This window comes from Dunckerocampus dactyliophorus, chromosome 13 (assembly GCF_027744805.1).
Source record: "Dunckerocampus dactyliophorus isolate RoL2022-P2 chromosome 13, RoL_Ddac_1.1, whole genome shotgun sequence".
NCBI classification, from domain to species: Eukaryota; Metazoa; Chordata; class Actinopteri; order Syngnathiformes; family Syngnathidae; genus Dunckerocampus; species Dunckerocampus dactyliophorus.
Window position 1 is genome coordinate 7,551,308 of NC_072831.1, and position 21,438 is coordinate 7,572,745.

Genomic DNA, 21,438 nt, shown 5'->3' on the forward strand with positions numbered 1-21,438 from the left:
AAACCCAGCCCCTCCAGGATTTAGCAGGCTTTTGTGATTCTTTCGACCTAAAATGTGTTAATATTGCAGCAGCTTTTCCACAAAGTTGCAGCAAAGGTTGCCGTGTTTTGAAACTCATTTCTTTTCAATAACATTGCATCAGCGTGTGATTCTATGAATTTCTTATCAATGTTTGAAGTGTTCCTTGTAACCTAAACCCCAAAAGTACAAGCTTTCAACAAATTAACATAATAGGCTTTACAGTCAGTGAATTGGTTCAAGTGAAGGTCCGTGAAGAAGGATTTCTCCTTTACAAATACAACATTTTCATAGTTGAAGCATAGAAAACCTGTTTATGACCTTCTAAATGCAGTTTTTAACATTATTAGAGCCCTCTAGACATGAAATAACACCCCTATAGTCAACTATGACATGACGTTCAGATTCGAGTTTTACTGGATTACAGCCACAACAGTAGCCCGTGCTATTATTAAGATTTTTATGTTATTATTATTGTGCCTGTTATGAGATCATTCAAATAATAAAAGCCTGTTGTTGCGGTTGTTCAAGTCTGGCTGTGCGTCATTACAGTAACATTACTGACCCCTACTCTTTCACCTCCTGACACCTAGAGACCAGTGGTGAACAGTACATATCTTTGAATGCGTCTTCTGAATGCCCTATATTTGTATTTTAGTTCATTTTGGCAATTTTTATGCTTGAAAATGCTTCATTTAGGCAAAAAATAGGTCAAATGTTCTTAAATATGCATTTTTTGTTTTTACTAGTAGCCCGTATTCAGCCACGGAACATCATGATTTATAAATGAATATATTTTTGATTGAATGAAGCCGCAAAATTCCAACTGTGATGTGGCAAAGTATTAAACTCAAGTGCACAGCACATCTTTTTACATGGCTGATTTCACAGGAACTTTTTCAAAAAAATCGCAGTGTTGTTTTTTTTTGTGTTTGCAATAAAATTGCAGGAGAAAGTGATTGTCGGTGTAAGTCTGATCATGGGAACATTTGTTGAAGAATAAGTCACTAATGAACTAATATGAGGAACAAAAAGACTGAGGAAAGCATCTTGCCATCATGACACACAACAATGTGAATAGGCTTTATTAACAAAGCACACCTGGATTCCTAAAAATGCTATCTCAGCCTTCACAGGAGAAAAATAATACCAGATAAACTTTCACAGTTTAAAATCAAACACTCTCAGCAGCCATTCCTGTAGAAATGATGCTTTCTTTGCCAGCTGTACACCGACTACTCTAAAGTACATCCAAGCTTCATTTTTAGTATTCGCCTTTGAAAAGATGTGTAATAAAAATGGTTGGAGGGTGAGACAGTGTGCACGCATGCCTATAAGATCATTATTCTTTGTTAATTAAGTGTGTGTTTAGGATTGGTGTGTTTACAGTCCCTACATCTCTTAACCAACATTTACTCACAATGTGTTCCATCTGTTGCCATTTTTACACACGTGACCAAATCACACACATGCATGCGTTTTTTAAAACAAACACCACCAAAGGCTCCCTTGTTGTCCGCTGTCCGCCCTGTCGTCCACAAGTTGCAGACATTCTTCATGTATGTTTTATGTTTGGAAAAATGCTCGTTCAGAAGCTTCCCTTTGTTCAAAACTCATCGCACGCAGCTTATCACAAATGATCGTCACACGTCCACCCCAATGGAAACAAGGACGTGGGTGCGCCATGCGGGGACCTTTTTGATTGGTGAGCAATTGACGTGCAATTGAGCGCTACTCAGTTGATTGGTCAAAATGTGTGAGGAAGTTGCACAGATTAGACAAGGTTGCAAGGACGCGCTTGATTTGTGGGGATTGGTTGCATTCGTGTGGATTGGCGTGATCGCAGTATCGCAAAATCCTGGAGGGTCTGTTTTTGCAACTCTCACCGTTGCTCACATCTCAACCCTCATCCACACCTTAAATAAAAGCCTAAAATTGCTGCTGCTGTATGTCCTTACATCACTAGTACAGTGGTGTGAAAAAGTGTTTACCCCCTTCCTGATTTCTTATTTTTTGCATGTTTGTCACACTTAAATGTTTCAGATCATCAAACAAATGTAAATATTAGTCAATGACAACACAACTAAACACAAAATGCAGTTTTTAAAAGAAGCTTTTTATTATTAAGGGAGAAAAAAATCCAAACCTACTGTACATGGCCCTGTGTGGAAAAGTGATTGCCCCCTAAACCTAATAACTACAGCGCTGTGGAGGAATTTTGGCCCACTCATCTTTGCAGAATTGTTGTAATTCAGCCACATTGGAGGGTTTTCCAGCATGAACACCTTTTTAAGGTCATGCCACAGCATCTCAATAGGATTCAGGTCAGGACTTTGACTAGGCCACTCCAAAGTCTTCATTTGGTTTTTCTTCAGCCATTTAGTGGTGGACCATCACACTACCACCACCATATTTTACTGTTGGTATGATGTTCTTTCTCAGAAATGCAGTGTTACTTTTACGCCAGATGTAATGGGACACACAGCTTCCAAAAAGTTTAACGTTTGTCTCGTCAGACCACAGAGTATTTTCCCAAAGGTCTTGGGGATCATCAAGATGTTTTCTGGCAAAATTGAGACGAGCCTTAATGTTCTTTTTGTTCAGCAGTGGTTTTGGTCTTGGAACTCTGCCATGCAGGCTGTTTTTGTCCAGCGTCTTTCTTATGGTGGAGTCATGAACACTGACCTTAACTGAGGCAAGTGAGGCCTGCAGTTCTTTGAATGTTGTTGTGGGGTCTTTTGTGACCTCTCGGATGAGTCGTCTCTGCACTCTTGGGGTTCACCACTGTTGCATATTTTCACCATTTGTGGATCTCACTGTGGTTCGCTGGAGTCCCAAAGCTTTAGAAAAGACTTTATAACCTTTTCCGGACTGATATAAATGAAGTACTTTCTTCCTGGGGGGGGCAGCAGCAGGAGCAATCATTTTTTCACACAGGGCCTTATTGGTTTGGGTTTGTTTCCTCCCGTAATAATAAAAAGCTTCTTTTAAAAACTGCATTTTGTGTTCAGTCGTGTCGTCATTGACTAATATTTACATTTCTTTGATGATATGAAACGTTTAAGTGTGACAAACACTTTTTCACACCAGTGTACATTGCAGTAACAACAACATGATACAGTACGTACGTGTGTAGTTTTACGAGTGTAAGTAGACACGGTCAGCTAGTTTGTACAAACACGCTGCAAGTTGGATAAAATATAAAATAGTCCTTGACCACCTCGAAGGGAAGTCAGCCATGTTTGTGTGAGTTGGCGCTCATCAAAGCTTGATGGACAATAAGCTGTGCTTATTGATCGTTACACAAACCCTGCAGCGCGGAATGAAACAGAGGCTGAGCTCCAGAGGATGAGGGTGAGGATGAGGATGAGGATGAGGATGCTGATGCTGCATAAGCGCGCATGTGTGAGCGCATCTCGTCAGGACGTGACGTCAGGAACAATTAGTGTCTTCATGCCGTGTCTTCTCCTCTTCCAGCACTTTGATCAAGCACTGAGGACTTGCGGTGTCAACTTAGTGTGTATCTGAAGCTCTTTCGCTACATTTGCTTGCGCTGTCTGGACAAAAGTATTGGGACACAGCTCTCTCTCCACATTTTCTGAACTTCACCACTTCCTGTAGTATCCCAATACTTTTGTCCACAGGAGCGAGAGCAGTTAATCCTTTCAACACCCTAACGTGCATGCCTGTGTGTGTGTGTGTGTGTGTGTGTGTGTGTGTACGTGTGTGTGGTGTTACCCGCTTCAGGAAGCACAATCACGCCCAACTACCTTGACAATTCCACCTCCAACGTGGGCCCCTGGTGTTCCTGCAGCGCCAGCGGTCACCAGCGGGAGCAGTGTGGAGACTTCCTGGCGTTCTTCCACGACAACATCTGCCTGAGTGAGTCAAAGATACGTAAGACGACCACCACAAGGAAGGACAATGACAGCATGAAGACAGCGTATTGAAATGATAGCATCGGGATTTTAGTGCATAGGATGTTGCTTGAAGGATGCGGTTATGCTGACAGCAACAAATAGGCCGATGACCATCACATGAAAGAACAAGTCTTCTTCTTCCAGAGAACGCCATCTTCGCCTTTGGCAACGGCTCGGATGTGAAAACTGGTGGCGCTCAGCCCGGAATTCCCAGCCCGGCCGTGCACTCTCACTGGGCCACCAGCGCCGCCCCGGGCGTTTCCATGGAAACAGAGCAGAACATCCTGAAAGCACAGATACCTACTCAAGTGAGACTTCTTCATATTTTTACTTCCACCCATTTTAACCAACATGCTGTAAGCAAATGAGCTATTAGGAACCGTGTTTGAGTAACGAGCTGGCGTTTATAAAGAATGACTGCTGACGTTTTTAGGCCGCGTCGTAGATGGAAAACCCAAGTAATTTGGATAAAAATAACTACGACTCTCACTTATTTCCACAGGAAAGTCTCCTCATTTACATCTTTGTGCCTCCATCCTTCTAACGCCTCGTCGCACGCACTGTTGTGTTTTTGTAGGGCACTAAGTCAGCGTCAGAACAAACATAGTAAATAGTTAATGTTCCATATGGGCTACAAAGATAGAAAATGGACACCGCAGACAGCTTATTAAAAAGCGTTAGCTCTGCATTGTCGTGTAAGCCTGCACGGATAAATAAATACTCATTCGACGCTATGCTAACCACCAGCCGGGTCACATTTCACTCCACATTTGGCTTTCTTTTGACACGGGGTGTCGCTCAGTTGTACTGACTTCAAATGCACACGACTGAAGTCTACAGCAGAGGATTCAAAGTGTTTTTCTGAACATTCAATTCAAACATTCACTCAACGTTCACACAGCTCAGAAGAAACTCAAAATGTTGTGGATTTTTTTTTGTGTGTTTTTCTTTTTTTTAATGATTTTATTTTTTTTTTAAATCACATTAGGAGATTTATTTTTTACATTAAATAGAAAAAAAATCTGAACATTGGAAAAACTTGAAAAATTAAAATTGTTCAGATGTTATTTCTGTTAAAACGAATAAAATAATCAAACAATTTTTAGAGAAACTTTATAAAAAACATTTCATTTCACATCCAAACTCAAAGTTTGGAGTAACTTAAGTATTTTTTTAACAATATATACAGTATATATATATATATATATATATATATATATATATATATATATATATATATATATATATTATGTTAAACGAAAATCTACATTTGTTTTAGAAAAATGCAGGTTTTTTTTAGGTTTAGTTTTTTTTCCCCTCTGATTTTAAGATTCACATTTGGTTAATTCTAAAGAAAATGAAATCTTAGCGTGAAAATGTTGAAAAACTAAAATTGTTTAGAATTTTTTTGTTCAAAAAACAATTTGTAGAAAGCCGGAAATGACGTTTTCCCTCCACTCGTTCAAGGTCAATGACAATGACAGACTGTGGGGCGATGAGGGAGACTCCACCCTCCCCTCCCCCAACCTCTCGGACCACTCGTGTGGACGCCTCTGCTCTTCCTCGCCTCTCCTGCTGGGACTCAGCTGGCTGATGACGATGATGATGGTGAGGCTCCTCTGTTGCCACTAGGGGGCGTTGCTCACGCCGGCCGTCGCCAAGGGCAATGCCGCAGACCTGGGAGGGGATAGGATGCCAAGGTTCCCCTCCCTCTTGAGCAAACACTTTTTGTCTTTTTTGTGAATCATGACTCGGTCCAATCGACGGCCGACCAGGAAGTGCGCCGCCCATTTCCCGCTTCAAAAGTGTCATGTGATGCACAGAGTGGATATAAATAACTTTATTGAAAATATAAAGAGAACTTAATTATTTTGCTGTTGAACATTCCTTGTCAGAAGATCATTTCGGTGAGTTCTCGTTGTGACCACAAGGGGGCAGGAGCGAGGCCGGGTCGACGCGTAGTTGTTGAAGTCGAACCGTTTTGATGGACAAACGGCTGAGCGTTGTGTTCGTGTGGATGCTTAAATCCCTTTTTGTGTTCTTCATGTGTTCACGTCTCCTCCTGCTCCTCACAAGCGTAACGGCAAAAGCACAATTCTGCTTGCACAAACGTCAAGACAAAGTGTCGCCTGGATCCTTTTCCAACTGCTGGGGTCTCTGAGAAGACAAAGCTCACACGTTAGTGTCACAACGACGGCACAAACATGCTTCTTCTTGTTCCTTTTCCACTAATCGTGTGTTTTTGTTCGGCAAACATTCAAGCTTGGAGTTGAAAAGAAGAAACCGTTTCCAATGTCGTGGTGAGGTTGTCACGACAACCAACTAAGCAACATTTGGTGACTTCAGACTGAGGATGAAATTAAATGAATATTTTTAAAAAAAGACATCGTCATCATCTTCAGTGTTCTTCTACAAAGTGTATTTATTCTTGTGTTGTTTGACACTCACTCAATAAAGCTCAAACGTACACCTACTCCACCGCGTTCTCTTTATTAGCTACACCTGCACAATCATGAAACATGCTAACTTTACCAACACATTAGTAGCGTTACACTCTACTAATACTCATGTACCACATGACACGCGGATGTATTCATGGTGAGGTCCAGTCCAGTCCAGGGTGTGCCCCGCCTCTCGTCCAAAGACAGCATGCTCATATTTACCCATTTTGTGTAATGACAGAAGAAAATAATGTGTAAGAGTCGAGTTACAAGTTTTTAGATCTCTATTACAGCAATTTGAATAAAGTCTATAGACCAGGGGTCATCAACCTTTTTGAGCCCAAGATCCCTGCTCCCGGCCGTGAACCTGCACCAGATCTACCCCCTCCCCAAAACAGTCTATATATATATATATATATATACTGTATATACACAGTATATACTGTATATACAGTATATACACAGTATATATACACAGTATAAAACCCTATATAACCCTAAACCTAATACCTGGTTGGGCCACCCTTAGCAGCAACAACTGCAATCAAGCGTTTGTGATAACTTGCAATGAGTCTCTTACAGCGCTGTGGAGGAATTTTGGCCCCCTCATCTTTGCAGAATTGTTGTCATTCAGCCACATTGGAGGGTTTTCCAGCATGAACACCTTTTTAAGGTCATGCCACAGCATCTCAATAGGATTCAGGTCAGGACTTTGACTAGGCCACTCCAAAATCTTCATTTTGTTTTTCTTCAGCCATTCAGAGGTGGACTTGCTGGTGTGTTTTGGATCATTGTCCTGCTGCAGAACCCAAGTTGGTTTCAGCTTGAGGTCACCAACAGATGCCCGGACATTCTCCTTCAGGATTCATGGTTCCATTTATCACAGCAAGTCTTCCAGGTCCTGAAGCAGCAAAACAGTCCCAGACCATCACACTACCACCACCATATTTTACTGTTAGTATGATGTTCTTTTTCTGAAACTCGGTGTTACTTTTACTCCAGATGTAATGGGACACACACCTTCCAAAACGTCAGACCACAGAGTATTTTCCCAGAGGTCTTGGGGATCATCAAGATATTTTCTAAAATTGAGACGAGCCTTAATGCGTCTGTGTATTGGGGAAACTAAGCAAATGCTCCAAAAAAGGCTTTATCAACATCGCAGGGACAATTCTAGTGGTCCTCAATCAGCAGTACATCTACACCTGAAAGCTACCAATCACTCTTTTCAGGACAGCGAGGTAAAGATTTTGGCCAAAGAAAACAGATGGTTTGAAAGAGGAGTAAAGGAAGCTATTTTTGTCAAACAACAGAACCCATCATTGAATCGGAATGGTGGTTTGAGGTTTAATTTGGACCCTGTGTTCAGCAGGTTACTGAGACCAAACCCCACAGCTCTTAGTCTTGCAAATGAGGTGGAGCCAGGGCCGAGCCAGAACAATAGATGCTAACGAGCCAGTATCAGAGTCGTTCATACCCAACTCAGGGAGCGACACTTCCCTTTGTTCGGAGGTGCTAATGGCAGGATTACTCCGCCCAGGCTTAGTGTAAGGAACCATAGGAGGAGGGTGTTGGCACACCAATTCCACCCACTCTTACTGTATTTAAGGCCTAGGCTACCAGCACTTATTAGTTTGCTGACGAAGCTCTTCGGATGAGGAGCGAAACGTTCAACACTTTCTTCACAGAAGTACAGATGACGTCTCAAGAAGCCTTTCCCTCGACGAGCCTTAATGTTCTTTTTGTTCAGCAGTGGTTTTGGTCTTGGAACTCTGCCATGCAGGCTGTTTTTGCCCAGTGTCTTTCTTATGGTGGAGTCATGAACACTGACCTTAACGGAGGCAAGTGAGGCCAGCAGTTCTTTGGATGTTGTTGTGGGGTCTTTTGTGACCTCTCGGATGAGTCGTCTCTGCACTCTTGGGGTGATTTTGGTTGGCCGCCACTCCTGGGAAGGTTCACCACTGTTCCATGTTTTCACCATTTGTGGATAATGGCTCTCACTGTGGTTCGCTGGAGTCCCACAGCTTTAGGAATGACTTTATAACCGATCCAGACTGATAGATCTCTCTTTCTCATTTGTTCCTGAATGTCTGTAGATCTTGGCATGATGTGTAGCTTTTGAGGATCTTTTGGTCTCTGTCAGGTCCTATTTAAGTGATTTCTTGATTGAAAACAGGTGTGCCAGTCATCAGGCCTGAGTGTGGCGAGAGAAATTGAACTCCGGTGTGATAAACCACAGTGAAGTTATAACGCGGGGGGGAAATCACTTTTTCCACACATGCTCGTGTAGGTTTAGATTTTTGTTCTCCCTTAGACGGCGGTCCCAACCCGCCGTACTTGCAAGTGCCTGCTGTCTACTTGCAAAAACGTTGGCAACATTTGGGGATCCGTACTGGTGAGTACCGCCTCAGCAGGCACGCAGACACGACGTAGCACGTTTAGTGCACGAGGAACTTTCGCTGCGTGCAGGCTGTGTCTAGCTATGGATTCACACCCTCGGTAGTGTGACCTCTACTGGCAATGAGCGCACTGACTCCGTGAGTCTTTTAAAATGTTCCCACGGTCACTTGCTCGAGCACTTAGTGCGTCCGTGCTTACTGGGTACTTCCGCAGGTCGACTGTCCAATGAGCACGCAGAACTCACGTGGACCTGACCGAGTAAGCACTTGCTCTGCTCTTACAAGGCACGTTGTGCGCGCTGACTTCTGCAGTACATACAAAAACCTACATTTTAGAGGTGAAAACTCCGCCAGAAAGAGCGCTGGACTGCTCCCCTCATCTCTCATGGCCGTGCTGCTCCGCACCGTTTTGAAACCTGACACCACAGCGCTGCGTCATAGCTCATTTGCATACGAACAGTGATTGGATGTTTGAGGGGAGGTGGGGCCATCTGGGCTGTGGAGCCACTTCGAGGAAACAGAGAAAGCGACCCGTTGGACAGCTAATAATTAACAACAAGTAAAAAGAAAGGTTAATATAACGTCTATGTAATACATTTAGTCAATCAACTGGGGGAATAGTTCATAAATAGCTGTTTTTCCCCAGGGGGAGCTTTTCTCAGCCACACAAGCACAGAGAGGAGACTGCATGTAACAGACTACCAGGAGTTGAGTCTTCAGGTTGGACACCCAAAGTGGCCAATCAGGTGTCAGGGTAGAGGCCTGACAGAGCGCAATCCACTTCTCCAGGTTGGGGCTGGACACACAGCGAACCACCCATGCCGTGAAGAAAACACTTATGTGTTGGCACATGGTGTGTATGCATAACGCCCCCTTCACATTTCTGACTGCCCCCCCCCCATATGCACATAGCTGGAACCGGCGGTGAGTATAAATAAAAGCCAAGCAGACAGCCCAGTGGGCCGCACGGTGCGTAGTGGTTAGCATGTCGGCCACACAGTCAGGAGATCGGGAAGATCTGGGTTTGAATCTCCGTTGGGCATCTCTGTGTGGGGTTTGCATGTCGTCCACATGCGTGCGGGCGTTTTCTCCCACATTCCTAAAAGGTTAGGTTTTTGGCCAGGCGTGGCGTGCGGGCCACGTACTCACACCTTGCGCAGCCGAGCAAGTGGCGTGCGTTGACGTAGTCCCTCCCTGCTCTTGCCACTCCCTCCCTACGCTTTCAGACATTAAAAACACGCACGGTGGGTTGTGACCGGGGCTTTACCAATAAAAAGTATCATTTCAAAACTGCATTTTGTGTTTAACTGTGTGTTAAAGTGTGACAAAGAAAAAAAGAAATCAGGAAGGAGGCAACACTTTTTCACACCACACCAACAACCCAAGGCTTTTTTTTTTTTTTTTTTTTTACATTTTTACACGAGGAATGCATTTCTATGCATTTTTGGATTTCCCTAATGTCAATATTAGCCATAAAGCATTTGTGTGGTCATGTGACCAGCTGCAGCATTTTCAAGAAGCCCGAGCGACCCAGACGACTACTTGGAAGGTCAGTTAAGTCTCTTAAAATGCTGACATTGTGTGTGTGATGTCCTAAAATCATGTGTCCTTCTGGATCAGGCTAATCAAACAAATGCTGCTTTTATTATTAAAAATGCCTTTTCCGTGTGAAATCTTCGTTTGTGATGAAGACCGAGTTATGTTTTAGCGAGCTAAGCCATTGAGGAAAAGGCTTCTTGAGACGTCATCTGTACTTCTGTGTAGAAGGTGTCGGACGTTTCGCTCCTCATCCGAAGAGCTTCGTCAGCAAACTAATAAGTGCTGGTAGCTTAGGCCTTAAATACAGTAAGAGTGGGCGGAATTGGTGTGCCAACACCCTCCTCCTATTGGTTCGTTACACTAAGCCTGCATTCCTCATCTTTACAGTGGTATAATCCTATCCTGTTATTCACACCTACGATAAAAGGGAAGTGTCGCTCCCTGAATTGGGTATGAACGACTCTGATACTGGCTTGTTAGCATCTATTGTTCTGGCTCGGCCCTGCCTTCACCTCATTTGCAAGACTAAGAGCTGTGGGTTTTGGTCTCAGTAACCTGCTGAACACAGGGTCCAAATTGAACCTCAAACCACCATTCCGATTCAATGATGGGATCTGTTCTGTTAACAAATGTCAAAAGAAGAGAGTAGGGAAAGAAACCCAAAAGCCCACAGAAGCTAAAAGGAGAGGAGTGGTAGTCCCTTATGTAGCGGGGGTCTCCGAAAAACTCCAGAGGATCTTATGGCAACACAAAATTCCTACCTATTTCAAACCAGTAAATACCCTGAGACAAAAATTAGTGCATCCTAAAGACAAGGCTCCAAACCAGAAACAGAGCAATGTGGTCTATTCCATCCACTGTAAAGATGAGGAATGCAAAGAGCACTACATTGGGGAAACTAAGCAAATGCTCCAAAAAAGGCTTTATCAACATCGCAGGGACAATGCTAGTGGTCCTCAATCAGCAGTACATCTACACCTGAAAGCTACCAATCACTCTTTTCAGGACAGCGAGGTAAAGATTTTGGCCAAAGAAAACAGATGGTTTGAAAGAGGAGTAAAGGAAGCTATTTTTGTCAAACAACAGAACCCATCATTGAATCGGAATGGGGGTTTGAGGTTCAATTTGGACCCTGTGTTCAGCAGGTTACTGAGACCAAAACCCACAGCTCTTAGTCTTGCAAATGAGGTGAAGGCAGGGCCGAGCCAGAACAATAGATGCTAACAAGCCAGTATCAGAGTCGTTCATACCCAATTCAGGGAGCGACACTTCCCTTTTATCGTAGGTGTGAATAACAGGATAGGATTATACCACTGTAAAGATGAGGAATGCAGGCTTAGTGTAACGAACCAATAGGAGGAGGGTGTTGGCACACCAATTCCGCCCACTCTTACTGTATTTAAGGCCTAAGCTACCAGCACTTATTAGTTTGCTGACGAAGCTCTTCGGATGAGGAGCGAAACGTCCGACACCTTCTACACAGAAGTACAGATGACGTCTCAAGAAGCCTTTTCCTCGATGGACAACTCCTGTACGACTGAGAGCCTACACAGACGAGCTAAGCCATTGTTTGGCCATGTTTTGGTGGGAAAATAGCCGTCCTCCCCCAGGACGTGTCCATGGACATGTTGATGAATATAGATCCAAAATCGGAGAATATCAATGCCAAGCTAGCTGGAGGGTTTGGAGGAGACGGAGCGGGGAGAAGGAGGGGGAAACTGCTGTGCTCACTCCTCTGGCTGCTACCAGTCCAAATCAAGGACCGCCCCGCTCCATACAGTAGACCCCCCAGTGAAGCTCAGCTTCCCTAGAAAGTGACGTTTTTCGCCATTTATCCCATCAGGGTCTTACTTTTTCGCTGTGAGCTTCCATGGATGTAGAGGGAAGAGGTCTGGGAAGAGGTCGCGTCAAGACAGCAAAGTCACTCGGCTGCAGATTCATGTTCAGCATTCTGACAAAACTGAGCGCATTCTAGCGCCTTTTTGACGCAGTTTTACGTCGACACATTTAACTTTCACAACACAGATTTGGCCAATTATTCTATGAAATGTAAAGGCGAAGCTTGGCTTCCCTTCAAGTCAATGAACAGCCACCGCTGACGGGTAACTACCCTATTTGACAGATGCGTGCCATCTTTATTTATCAGAGTGCGCTGTCAAGCAATTCACTTAGGACTTTTTCCGTATTGTTCTTCTCAAATGTTGCTGTCATCTATAATTTGGTGTCTGCAGCTAATGCTGTGAAGTTAATGTTGTGCCTCAATGTTTCCATTTTTCACTTGCTTCCCTGTTGTCTAGCCGTGTTTTGCATCAGTTTAGATTTCGTAGACGGCAAGCAAATGCTTTGCCTCCATTTTTGTGATGAGTTGATTTTAATCGACATTTTAAAGTCTTCATTTGCTTTGTTGCTGAAGTGTTGTTTGCAGTCATATACTGTAAAGCATATGAGGCACTTATTTCTTCGTCATTTCCCATGTTCATGAGCATTTTGGAGTTCTAACAATATTTTAATTTGGGCTTTTCGATCAATTTTGCTTGTTGTTGTTTCCTGCAAACTCCAACGTGTTCATACTAGTCTCCTGTGGACAAGAGCGACAGGTTCAGCTGTGCCTTTTCCCCTCTATGATGGACTATCTTAGGAACTCTGTAGGAACTTTTATCCTCATGAACTATTTTCCACATACGAGGGCAGCCATACGCATGCATGTCATTCACTCTGCTTTCACTCGGGCTCTCGCTACGACTATGTTTGTTTGACCCCCCCAAACGCTTGAGCTCGTGCCGACGGCAACCAGCAATTGGACGGACAAAAGCATCTTCTCCAAGACTCCAAGCATCAATATCAACTTTTGTGAAAAAAGCAGAGACAAAGAGAACATTTCTATTTTTAATGTTCACATTGAATCAGTCCAAAATGTGTCATGTAGGTTTTTTATATGTACATCAGTAAATTACAAGGTTCTATTGAAGTTTTATATTTGCTTCTTTACATACAAAAGATGCTCATGAAATGCAAGTCAACTTGTTTTGTTTTAAAGCCGCATAAATTACTAACTTTTTAAAACCATTCAAGAAAATGTCATTCAGAATTATTTACACCAAGTCTCCTAAATTATACATATCAAACTACATCCTCACGCACATTTAATGCCGCTAGATGGAGGGAAAATGGGAGGCGGGGGGGGGTGATGCTTGCTTGACAATGACCTATTCTGATGAGTGTGTTTGTGTGTGTGTATATATATATATATATATATATATATATATATATATATATATATACACTACATATATACATATATATGTATATACGTGTGTGTTTTTAGCATAAATGTGGCGTCATATGGACGTTATACAGGTTACGTTATTAGCTGTACACTTCATCACAAGGCCACTGTCAAAAAAAAAAAATTAAAAAAGTTTGAGGCCTTTTTGTTCAGCAGGTTGGAGGCCAAGATGGCCGACACTGTCAACACAGAGCATCACATTAAAAGGTCAAAGGTCAAACCTCCAACATCCTCAGGGAAAGCTAGAAACATTCAAATTGGGGGCTCGACCGTCTGAATGTTTCACGTTCAAGTCCACCGACAGCCACGCAGGGCTTCTTTTCAAAAGAGAACAGCATGTCAAGTCCCGGCGTTTTAGCTAGCACGTTTCCTCTGACTTTCACAACAAAAGTCCAGATGAAAACGAAACAAAATGGTTGAGTTTGCATCAGCAGGGATTGAACAAAGTAAATAAAAAAATAATGATACATAAACGAGACATTTAAAAAAAAAAAAAATTAACCACAGATGTAAACAACACAAAGAAATGCCTTGAAGGTAAACAGGAAGTGCCCGCACAGCACCTTTGAGACCACTGCAAAATAAAAGCCCAAACAGAGGTGATCTCCCAGTGACTACTTGAAGCGTCGTCGTGTGGTCTTATAAAACTTAGCGCGGGTTCAAAGAGCATCAGTTGACCTTTGGTTAAGCCTTATTTCCTCGGAAGGTGCTGTTGTGTTGTGTACCGTTGTGTTGTGTTTCCGGGTTGTGTCTTAACGAAAGGTCAACTGACATGAATTAAAGATGCCTTTTTCTCCTCCTGTTCTGTTCCGCCATGCGTGTGCAAAAACAATCCTTATTCTACGAGAGGAAACAAACATTGACCTTTTAGCTTCTTTCCAAACTTTTTGGCGGCAAAATGATTCACCCCAACGGCTTTGCCTGAGACAGCACTTAGTTCTAGAACAAAGACGTCCAAATGGTTTTATTGTTATTGGGCCAAAACCGAAGGAAACACGGCACGCATCCGGATATTGCAATGATTACACATTAAAGCCACAAAATAATTTCATATGAAAAGGTGACAAGATGTGAGAAAAAATTCGAAATGTCGAATGTTAACCGATGATCACGCTAACATAAATAAGACAAAGCAAAGGTGGAGGCTTTTTGTTTGCTATTAAACTCTAGGCGGTACTCCTTTTACGTTTCACGGTTACGACGTACTCCAATAAATGATTAATAGTGTACGAAAAGAAAACAAGAACGGCAGTCGTCCCTCAATTATCGCGATTAATTGGTCCCAGACCCGATCGCAATCAGTGAATTCCCCACAAAGTAGGATTCAATATTAATAAATGGACTATTTCCGTAGTTAAGCGCATAGAAAAACATTACTAGAGCCCTGTAGACGTAAAATAACACCCCTATAGTCACCTTCACACTATTCTTCGTTTACATCACATTGCTCAACTGTAATGCACAGGCTACGGGATCACTGAAGTGACACAAGAGATGGCTGCCGCTTTAAACATAGCATGCTACCGAGCTAACAAGCTAGCCTCAAATGTATTTATTCTAAACTTAAATGTTTCAAATGGAGTGGGGAAGAAAGCCAAAGAAAGAAGCAAAAATGTACCACTTCCACACGGAATGGGAGGAGAACCTTTCACTCTATCATGTTGGACATGTCATGGCTGACTACACAACGAGTGAAGGTAACCTAATCAGATGGAAGTGCGTCACATTTGTTTTTTGTTAACTTCCCCCCCCCCTTCACTGTGTCTCCCGAGTGTGACTCTTCTGACGCTGATGTGTCAAGAAAATGAAAGTGAAAAGTGAAGTTAAATTAAACACAAGAGAAACACTGACCAACGTTGGCTGCATGCCCGGTCCAAGCTGCTCAAACACCACAACCACCATGAAGAATAAAGGTGGTATCTTAGAACTTATAAAAGGATCATCTGCTCCTAAGAAATGGACAGTGATAACTAAGCAGTGATAACTAAGCAGCATCCTATCCAGTGAGCAAGACAACATGGGACTGTTTCATTTCATTCTTGCACATGAGGCCTTGTACTACTGTATTTGATATGTCCTGCGTGTGTTCTGTGGACAGTGGAACGAAACTGCTGTGTTCTGGATTGATATTTGCATTTCATTACGAGAAGATTAAAAAATAGAAAATGATTTCCTTTTTCTGTATGCGGCCTTTGATGGGAAAAGTTTGGACAAACTTGTTCTGGTACCGTCTGCATCCTGACGATGTTGTTTTTAGCAGCCAGCAGCATGACGACCAACATCAATGGAGGACTTTCATCCCAAAATACCCACTTTTGCTCACTGAGGAGGTTTTGTGGATCAGAAAGAAATAACACCTCAAAGCGCTCCCAAAGTGACTGCAGATGAAGCGACACGTGGGGGGGTGGGTATTTTTTTTCTATGAGATGTAGTATAGCTAGAGACGTCTGTTGGAAAACACATATATATATAGTAAAAGTATTGTGAAAAAATGTTTGCCCCCCTCCTGATTTTTTATTATTTTGCATGTCACATTTAAATACTTCAGATCATCAAACAAGTTTAAATAGTTATTAGTCAATGACAACTGAACACAAAATGCCGTTTTTAATTGACCTAACGCCCCCCCCCCCTTAAAAAATAAATAACTGTGGTTTATCACACCTGGGTTCAAGTGGAAAAGGTGATAAAGCCATTTCTAAAGCGTTGCGACTCCAGCAAACCACAGTGAGAGCCATTATGTATAAATGGTGAAAACATGGAACAGTGGTGAACCTTCCCAGGAGTGGCCACCCAACCAAAATGACCCCAAAAGTGCAGCGACGACTCATCCAAGAGTTCACAAAAGACCCCACAACAACATCCAAAGAACTGCAGGCCTCACTTGCCTCAGTCAAGGTCAGTAAAATATGGTGGTGGTAGTGTGATGGTCTGGGGCTGTTTTTCTGCTTCAGACCTTGGAAGACTTGCTGTGATAAATGGAATCATGAAATGAAGGACATAATTTCATGATCATCATCATGAAGGAGAATGTCCATCTGTTGGTGACCTCAAGCTGAAACCAACTTGGCTTCTGCAGCAGGACAATGATCCAAAACACACCAGCAAGTCCACCTCTGAATGGCTGAAGAAAAGCCAAATGAAGACTTTGGAGTGGCCTAGTCAAAGTCCTGACCTGAATCCTATTGAGATGCTGTGGCATGACCTTAAAAAGGCGCTTCATGCTGGAAAACCCTCCAATGTGGCTGAATGACAACAATTCTGCAAAGATGAGTGGGCCAAAATTCCTCCACAGCGCTGTAAGAGACTCATTGCAAGTTATCACAAATGCTTGATTGCAGTTGTTGCTGCTAAGGGTGGCCCAACCAGGTATTAGGTTTAGGGGGCAATCACTTTTTCACACAGGGCCATGTAGCTTTGGATTTTTTCCTCCCTTAATAATAAAAAGCTTCATTTAAAAACTGCACTTTGTGTTCAGTTGTGTTGTCATTGACTAATATTTACATTTGTTTGATGATATGAAATGTTTAAGTGTGACAAACATGCAAAAAAAAAATCAGGATGGGGGCAAACACTTCTTCACACCACTGTATATCAAGACTGATCATAAAGAATTAAATCAGTTGTTTCTTTCTAGAATTACAATTTTCTTCTAACCTTTCCACTATGCTTAAAGTACGACCTTAGCCATGACAGAGGCCTTTACACCACAATCCCATTATTACTATTAGTATTTTTAGGATTTTCTTTCCCATTCACTGCTTCTGCAGGGGGTCACAAGTTAATGTCTCCACATAATAGTGTCTTGATTTAGTCCAAACAACAGAAAAGACGACCAACGCTATCCTGAAGGAGAGCAGAGCCGGGCTAGCTTCCCTCGCCTCAGCAATGAAGCCGACTGTGGAGGCTAAAGACGAAGCCTTGAAAAACAAGCTAGCTGCTTATTCAAGGCAGCTGTTAATGAAGAGGTTGTAGCTGCAAAATAATAATAATAATATTCAAAATAAAAACTACAAACATTCAAGAGTTATCTGGTGGACAAAGTAGATAAAGAAGAAACTCCCGGAATTGTTGAACAATAAACTAGCTAGTTTCTTAGGGTGTGTTCAAACATGTCATCCTGGTAAAAAAATCCTGGTTTCAATTGACAACAACTTGTTCAGTGTTTTCACTCTTATGAGACAAGAAAAAGCAGCTAGCGGTGAACAATGATGCTTGTAGCTGTAAAATGCTGGTGGTGAACATGATAATATAGATAAAACCCTAAGATAATCCAATCCAATGTTTCTTTTAACAACTAAAAACAACCAATGTTCAAAGAGTTAAGCGGTGGACTAAATGGATAAACAAGAAACTCTGGGATAAGAAAGCTCCTTATGGTCGTTGCTGCTAAAAACAAAAGCTGGCTAAGTATGTACACACACACACACACACACACACACACACACACACAAACAGCGATGCTTTGTTCTTAAAAGTTAACTTGACTACAAGTTTTGTTTTCAAGAAAACAAGCTAGCTTCGAAGGCCAGCTAGCAGTGCGAGCGATGGTTGTAGCTGGAGAAAAGATGGAAAATGTTGGAAAACACACAAATAAATATAAAAGCTTGGTTATCCAACGTCGATGTCTCTGAGCTTTTAGTGTAAAATGCAGTTTTTCTAAATGATTTAAACCCACCGATGTTCACAGCGGTCAAATCAAGTTGCGAAGGAAGAGCGGTGGTTCCTTGTTATTCCAGTTCCAGCAGCTTTCTGAGGCGATTTCACAAAAACCTTTCCCTAAAAAAAAAAAAAAAAAAAAAAAAAAGACCCTGGAACTTTAACCCGGCCCCTCACGCGGGATAGCCGCTAGCAGTCTCTAAGCGGGAATCATGCATGTCCTCAAGATGTCCACATGGAGGACACAAGAAGATGACGGGGCAATTTAGGCAGCAAACTTGCCATCTAGATAGATCCTGTGGTACCCAACATGCGGCACGGGGGCCTCAATATGGACTGGGGGCCGTTACTCAGAGGTATGTAAAAAGTTCTGGCCTACAAAGCAAACAAGACAAAACAAAGATAAAATGAGGAAAAAAAAGATGTTGATGAGATGAGATCTCTTCTAGCAGCAAACCGCCTCAACAAGACGGTTAAAATGGTTCTTTTGGGGGAGGGGGCTCAAGCCTTGTAGTGTCTGTCATTCACTTTGAGGGGGCGGAGCAAGCGCTCCCTCATGAGCTCATCCATCAAGGACACGCTCCCCGTTTTTCTAGTCAAAGCATCCCAGCATGCACCTCTTCCTGAAGGATGGCGGGAGGGGGTAGTGGGCGTGGTCAGGGAGGCAGAGTCAGATACATGTGGACGGTTGGGCGCTGGGTTGCTGTTTGCGGTTCCTCAACGCTCCCGACTTCTCCTTGTAGCCCACACACATCTGCTGAGACACGTCCACCAGCGCGCTCGCCACCGCCAGACCTGAAAAATAACCATCAAGTACTGGTATTGTCATAGGATGATGGTTTTGTTTGTTTCAAACATGCAAAACGGTTTACATAGAAGTTCATCATATAGTTATACTTGCACAATTCAACATGTCTGAAAAGGAGTAAGAAGAAGCAGCGCTCCTACCCCTCTTCAGTGTCTCAGCAATCGCTGATAGTAATGTGTGTTGTGTTTAACACGTACGAGCCAATGTAATTTAATGAATAATATTGTAGGTAGGTGAGAAATAAATAGATAGTAGCAAATAAATAGAATAATAAAGCGATACACAATTAAAAGTCAACAGAACTTGTACAGTAATGAATAACACATGTTGTATGGTAATAATGACATACAGTAATCCTTGGTTTATTGCGGTTAATTGGTTCCAGACCTGACCGTGGATAAGTCAATTCCTGTGGTAGGATTCCTCATTTATAAATAGAATATGTTCATCGTTACAGCATATAAAACCTGTTTATGACCTTCTAAATATGGGTTTTAACATTATTAGAGCCCTATCCACATGAAAAAACACCCCTACAGTCAACTTTACACTCGTATTGCACAATATAGTAGGCATAATAAGAGTGAATAAGCCATTTGATACATAAATAAGACTCATGCTCTTGTGTGTGGCTATAAAGGAAGTGACGTCGGTGGTTCAGAGTTAAGTTTTCGCTCAGTGTAGATTACTGCCGCAACAGCAGCCCGTGGTTTTACTAGGAATTTTTATTAGGGATTATTGTATTGGGCCTGTTGTGCGATAATTCAAGCCTGCAATAAAAGCCTGTTGTTCTGGCGATCAAGTCTGGTGCTTGTGTGTCTCACCCTAGTGACTATACCATGTATAGTATATATACTACATATCATCACAACATCTTTGAATGAGGATTCTGAATGCCTTATATATTTGTTTTTTTAGTTCATTTAGCCATTTTTATGCTAGACAATTCTTACTTTAGACATAAAATTTGCCTAAATTTGAATATTTAACTGCCGTATTTTCACGACCACTTTAAAGTCTTAAATTTTGTCCAAAATGGTCGGGGCGCCTTAATTCCAAAATGTGTCAGTGTTGCTGCGTGACTGGGAGCCTGCCAACACGCTGCTTGTATAGCGGAAAGGAAAGGTGGACGTGACCGAGGACGCTAAAGGCACGCCCCAGTAGTTATATAAGTATATTTTTATTATGAAATGGCGCCATCTATCCATCCAACTACATCACCAACATGGACAACGTGCCGCTCACTTTCCACATCCTGGTGAACCACACTGTAGAGAAGACCAGCACGGTAGCGATACACACAACAAGACACGAGAAGTCGGCTTTTACTGTTGTGATTGGTTGCCATGGTAATGGACAGAAACTGCTACCTGTGGTAGACGCTGACGCTGCCTAAAGAAAAGTTTCCAGCTGGACCAAAGGGGCTGGAAGGACGATGAGAAAATGGCTGAGTGACGTGTACGGAAAGAGACCGGATGTTTTTTTTCACACGCGTCACCACAAATGAAGCAAATGAGCTTGGAGTTTAACATCATTCCGGGAGGCTTGACGAGGGAACTCCAACCGCTGGACATTGGTGACACGGCGTTTAAAGTTACGTTGCGAGCGCCGTGGGAACGATAGATGACAGCTAGCGAACACAGTTTCACTAACACTGGAAGGCATCACCTTGTTGTTTCGCTGCAATTTGTGAATGGATGTAAACACGGTGTTTAAAGTTACATTGCGAACGGCGTGGGAGCGATGGATGACAGCTAGCGAACACGGCTTCAGTTCGGATGCTTGGGCTAACGTGTCTGATACACTGAACTTTCACAAAAAACAGCATCATTTCTGAGGCGCCGCACGGCAACGAGACTGACTGACAACGACGACAAGGAACCTGGCGTGTTTGATGGAGAACTTGCCCCGCTCTTCATTTGGGATATAAAAGATGAGGACTTTGATGGATGTTTGGATGAGGATTTATCAAAAATAACGTGAGTACATTGTTAAATACTTCAATAAAGTACAACCCAACTCAGTTTTGCTCTCGCTGGCTTTTTAAAAACATACAATAGCAAGCATGCTAGCGTATTGTCGCGTCGCTGGGGAGCACTTCCTGTTCCCCAGCGTGCTTTGCGGTAGTGTTTTGGTGCAAATGCTCTTAAAGTTACATGTTTGAGCTACATAGTTGTTAGTTATTGTTCTGCAAAAATAGAGGTAATGTCTTGTGTGTGTTTGCGTTGCTGTGTGATGTTTTTAGTTGTGCACCATGACTTAGATTGTTGTGCTGAGTGATGACCATCCTGATTTCAAGTGGGCTTGTTAAGTCGGTATGTGTTAGCATGCATACCTGCGCCTAATAGCACGGTGCGCCTTGTGTATG

At 42.7% G+C, this 21,438-nt stretch overlaps 2 protein-coding genes across 7 annotated transcripts in view; one reads left to right on the forward strand and one right to left on the reverse strand.

The window, feature by feature from the left end:
• Positions 1-6,809, forward strand: part of gfra4a (GDNF family receptor alpha 4a) — a 142,039-nt gene extending 135,230 nt beyond the window's left edge. For 2 of the 5 annotated variants that reach the window (XM_054796148.1, XM_054796149.1), the window contains exons 6-8: positions 3,766-3,900; positions 4,083-4,246; positions 5,406-6,804. In XM_054796148.1, coding sequence (XP_054652123.1) covers positions 3,766-3,900; positions 4,083-4,246; positions 5,406-5,570 — 464 coding nt within the window. In that variant the 3' untranslated portion in view covers positions 5,571-6,804. Of the gene's footprint in view, positions 1-3,765; positions 3,901-4,082; positions 4,247-5,405 lie in introns of all 5 variants that reach the window. The other 3 variants (XM_054796146.1, XM_054796145.1, XM_054796147.1) reach the window with 3 other exon arrangements.
• atrn (attractin) overlaps positions 5,320-21,438 on the reverse strand; it is a 108,013-nt gene continuing 91,894 nt past the window's right edge. The window contains exons 29-30 of one of the 2 annotated variants that reach the window (XR_008573402.1): positions 18,282-19,057; positions 5,320-6,095 (exon numbers count right to left, since the gene is read on the reverse strand). Coding sequence is in view for 1 of the 2 variants with exons in the window: in XM_054796144.1 (XP_054652119.1) it covers positions 18,933-19,057 (125 nt within the window). In the remaining variant the exon portion in view is untranslated. Of the gene's footprint in view, positions 6,096-11,820; positions 19,058-21,438 lie in introns of those variants that run through there. The other variant, XM_054796144.1, reaches the window with a different exon arrangement.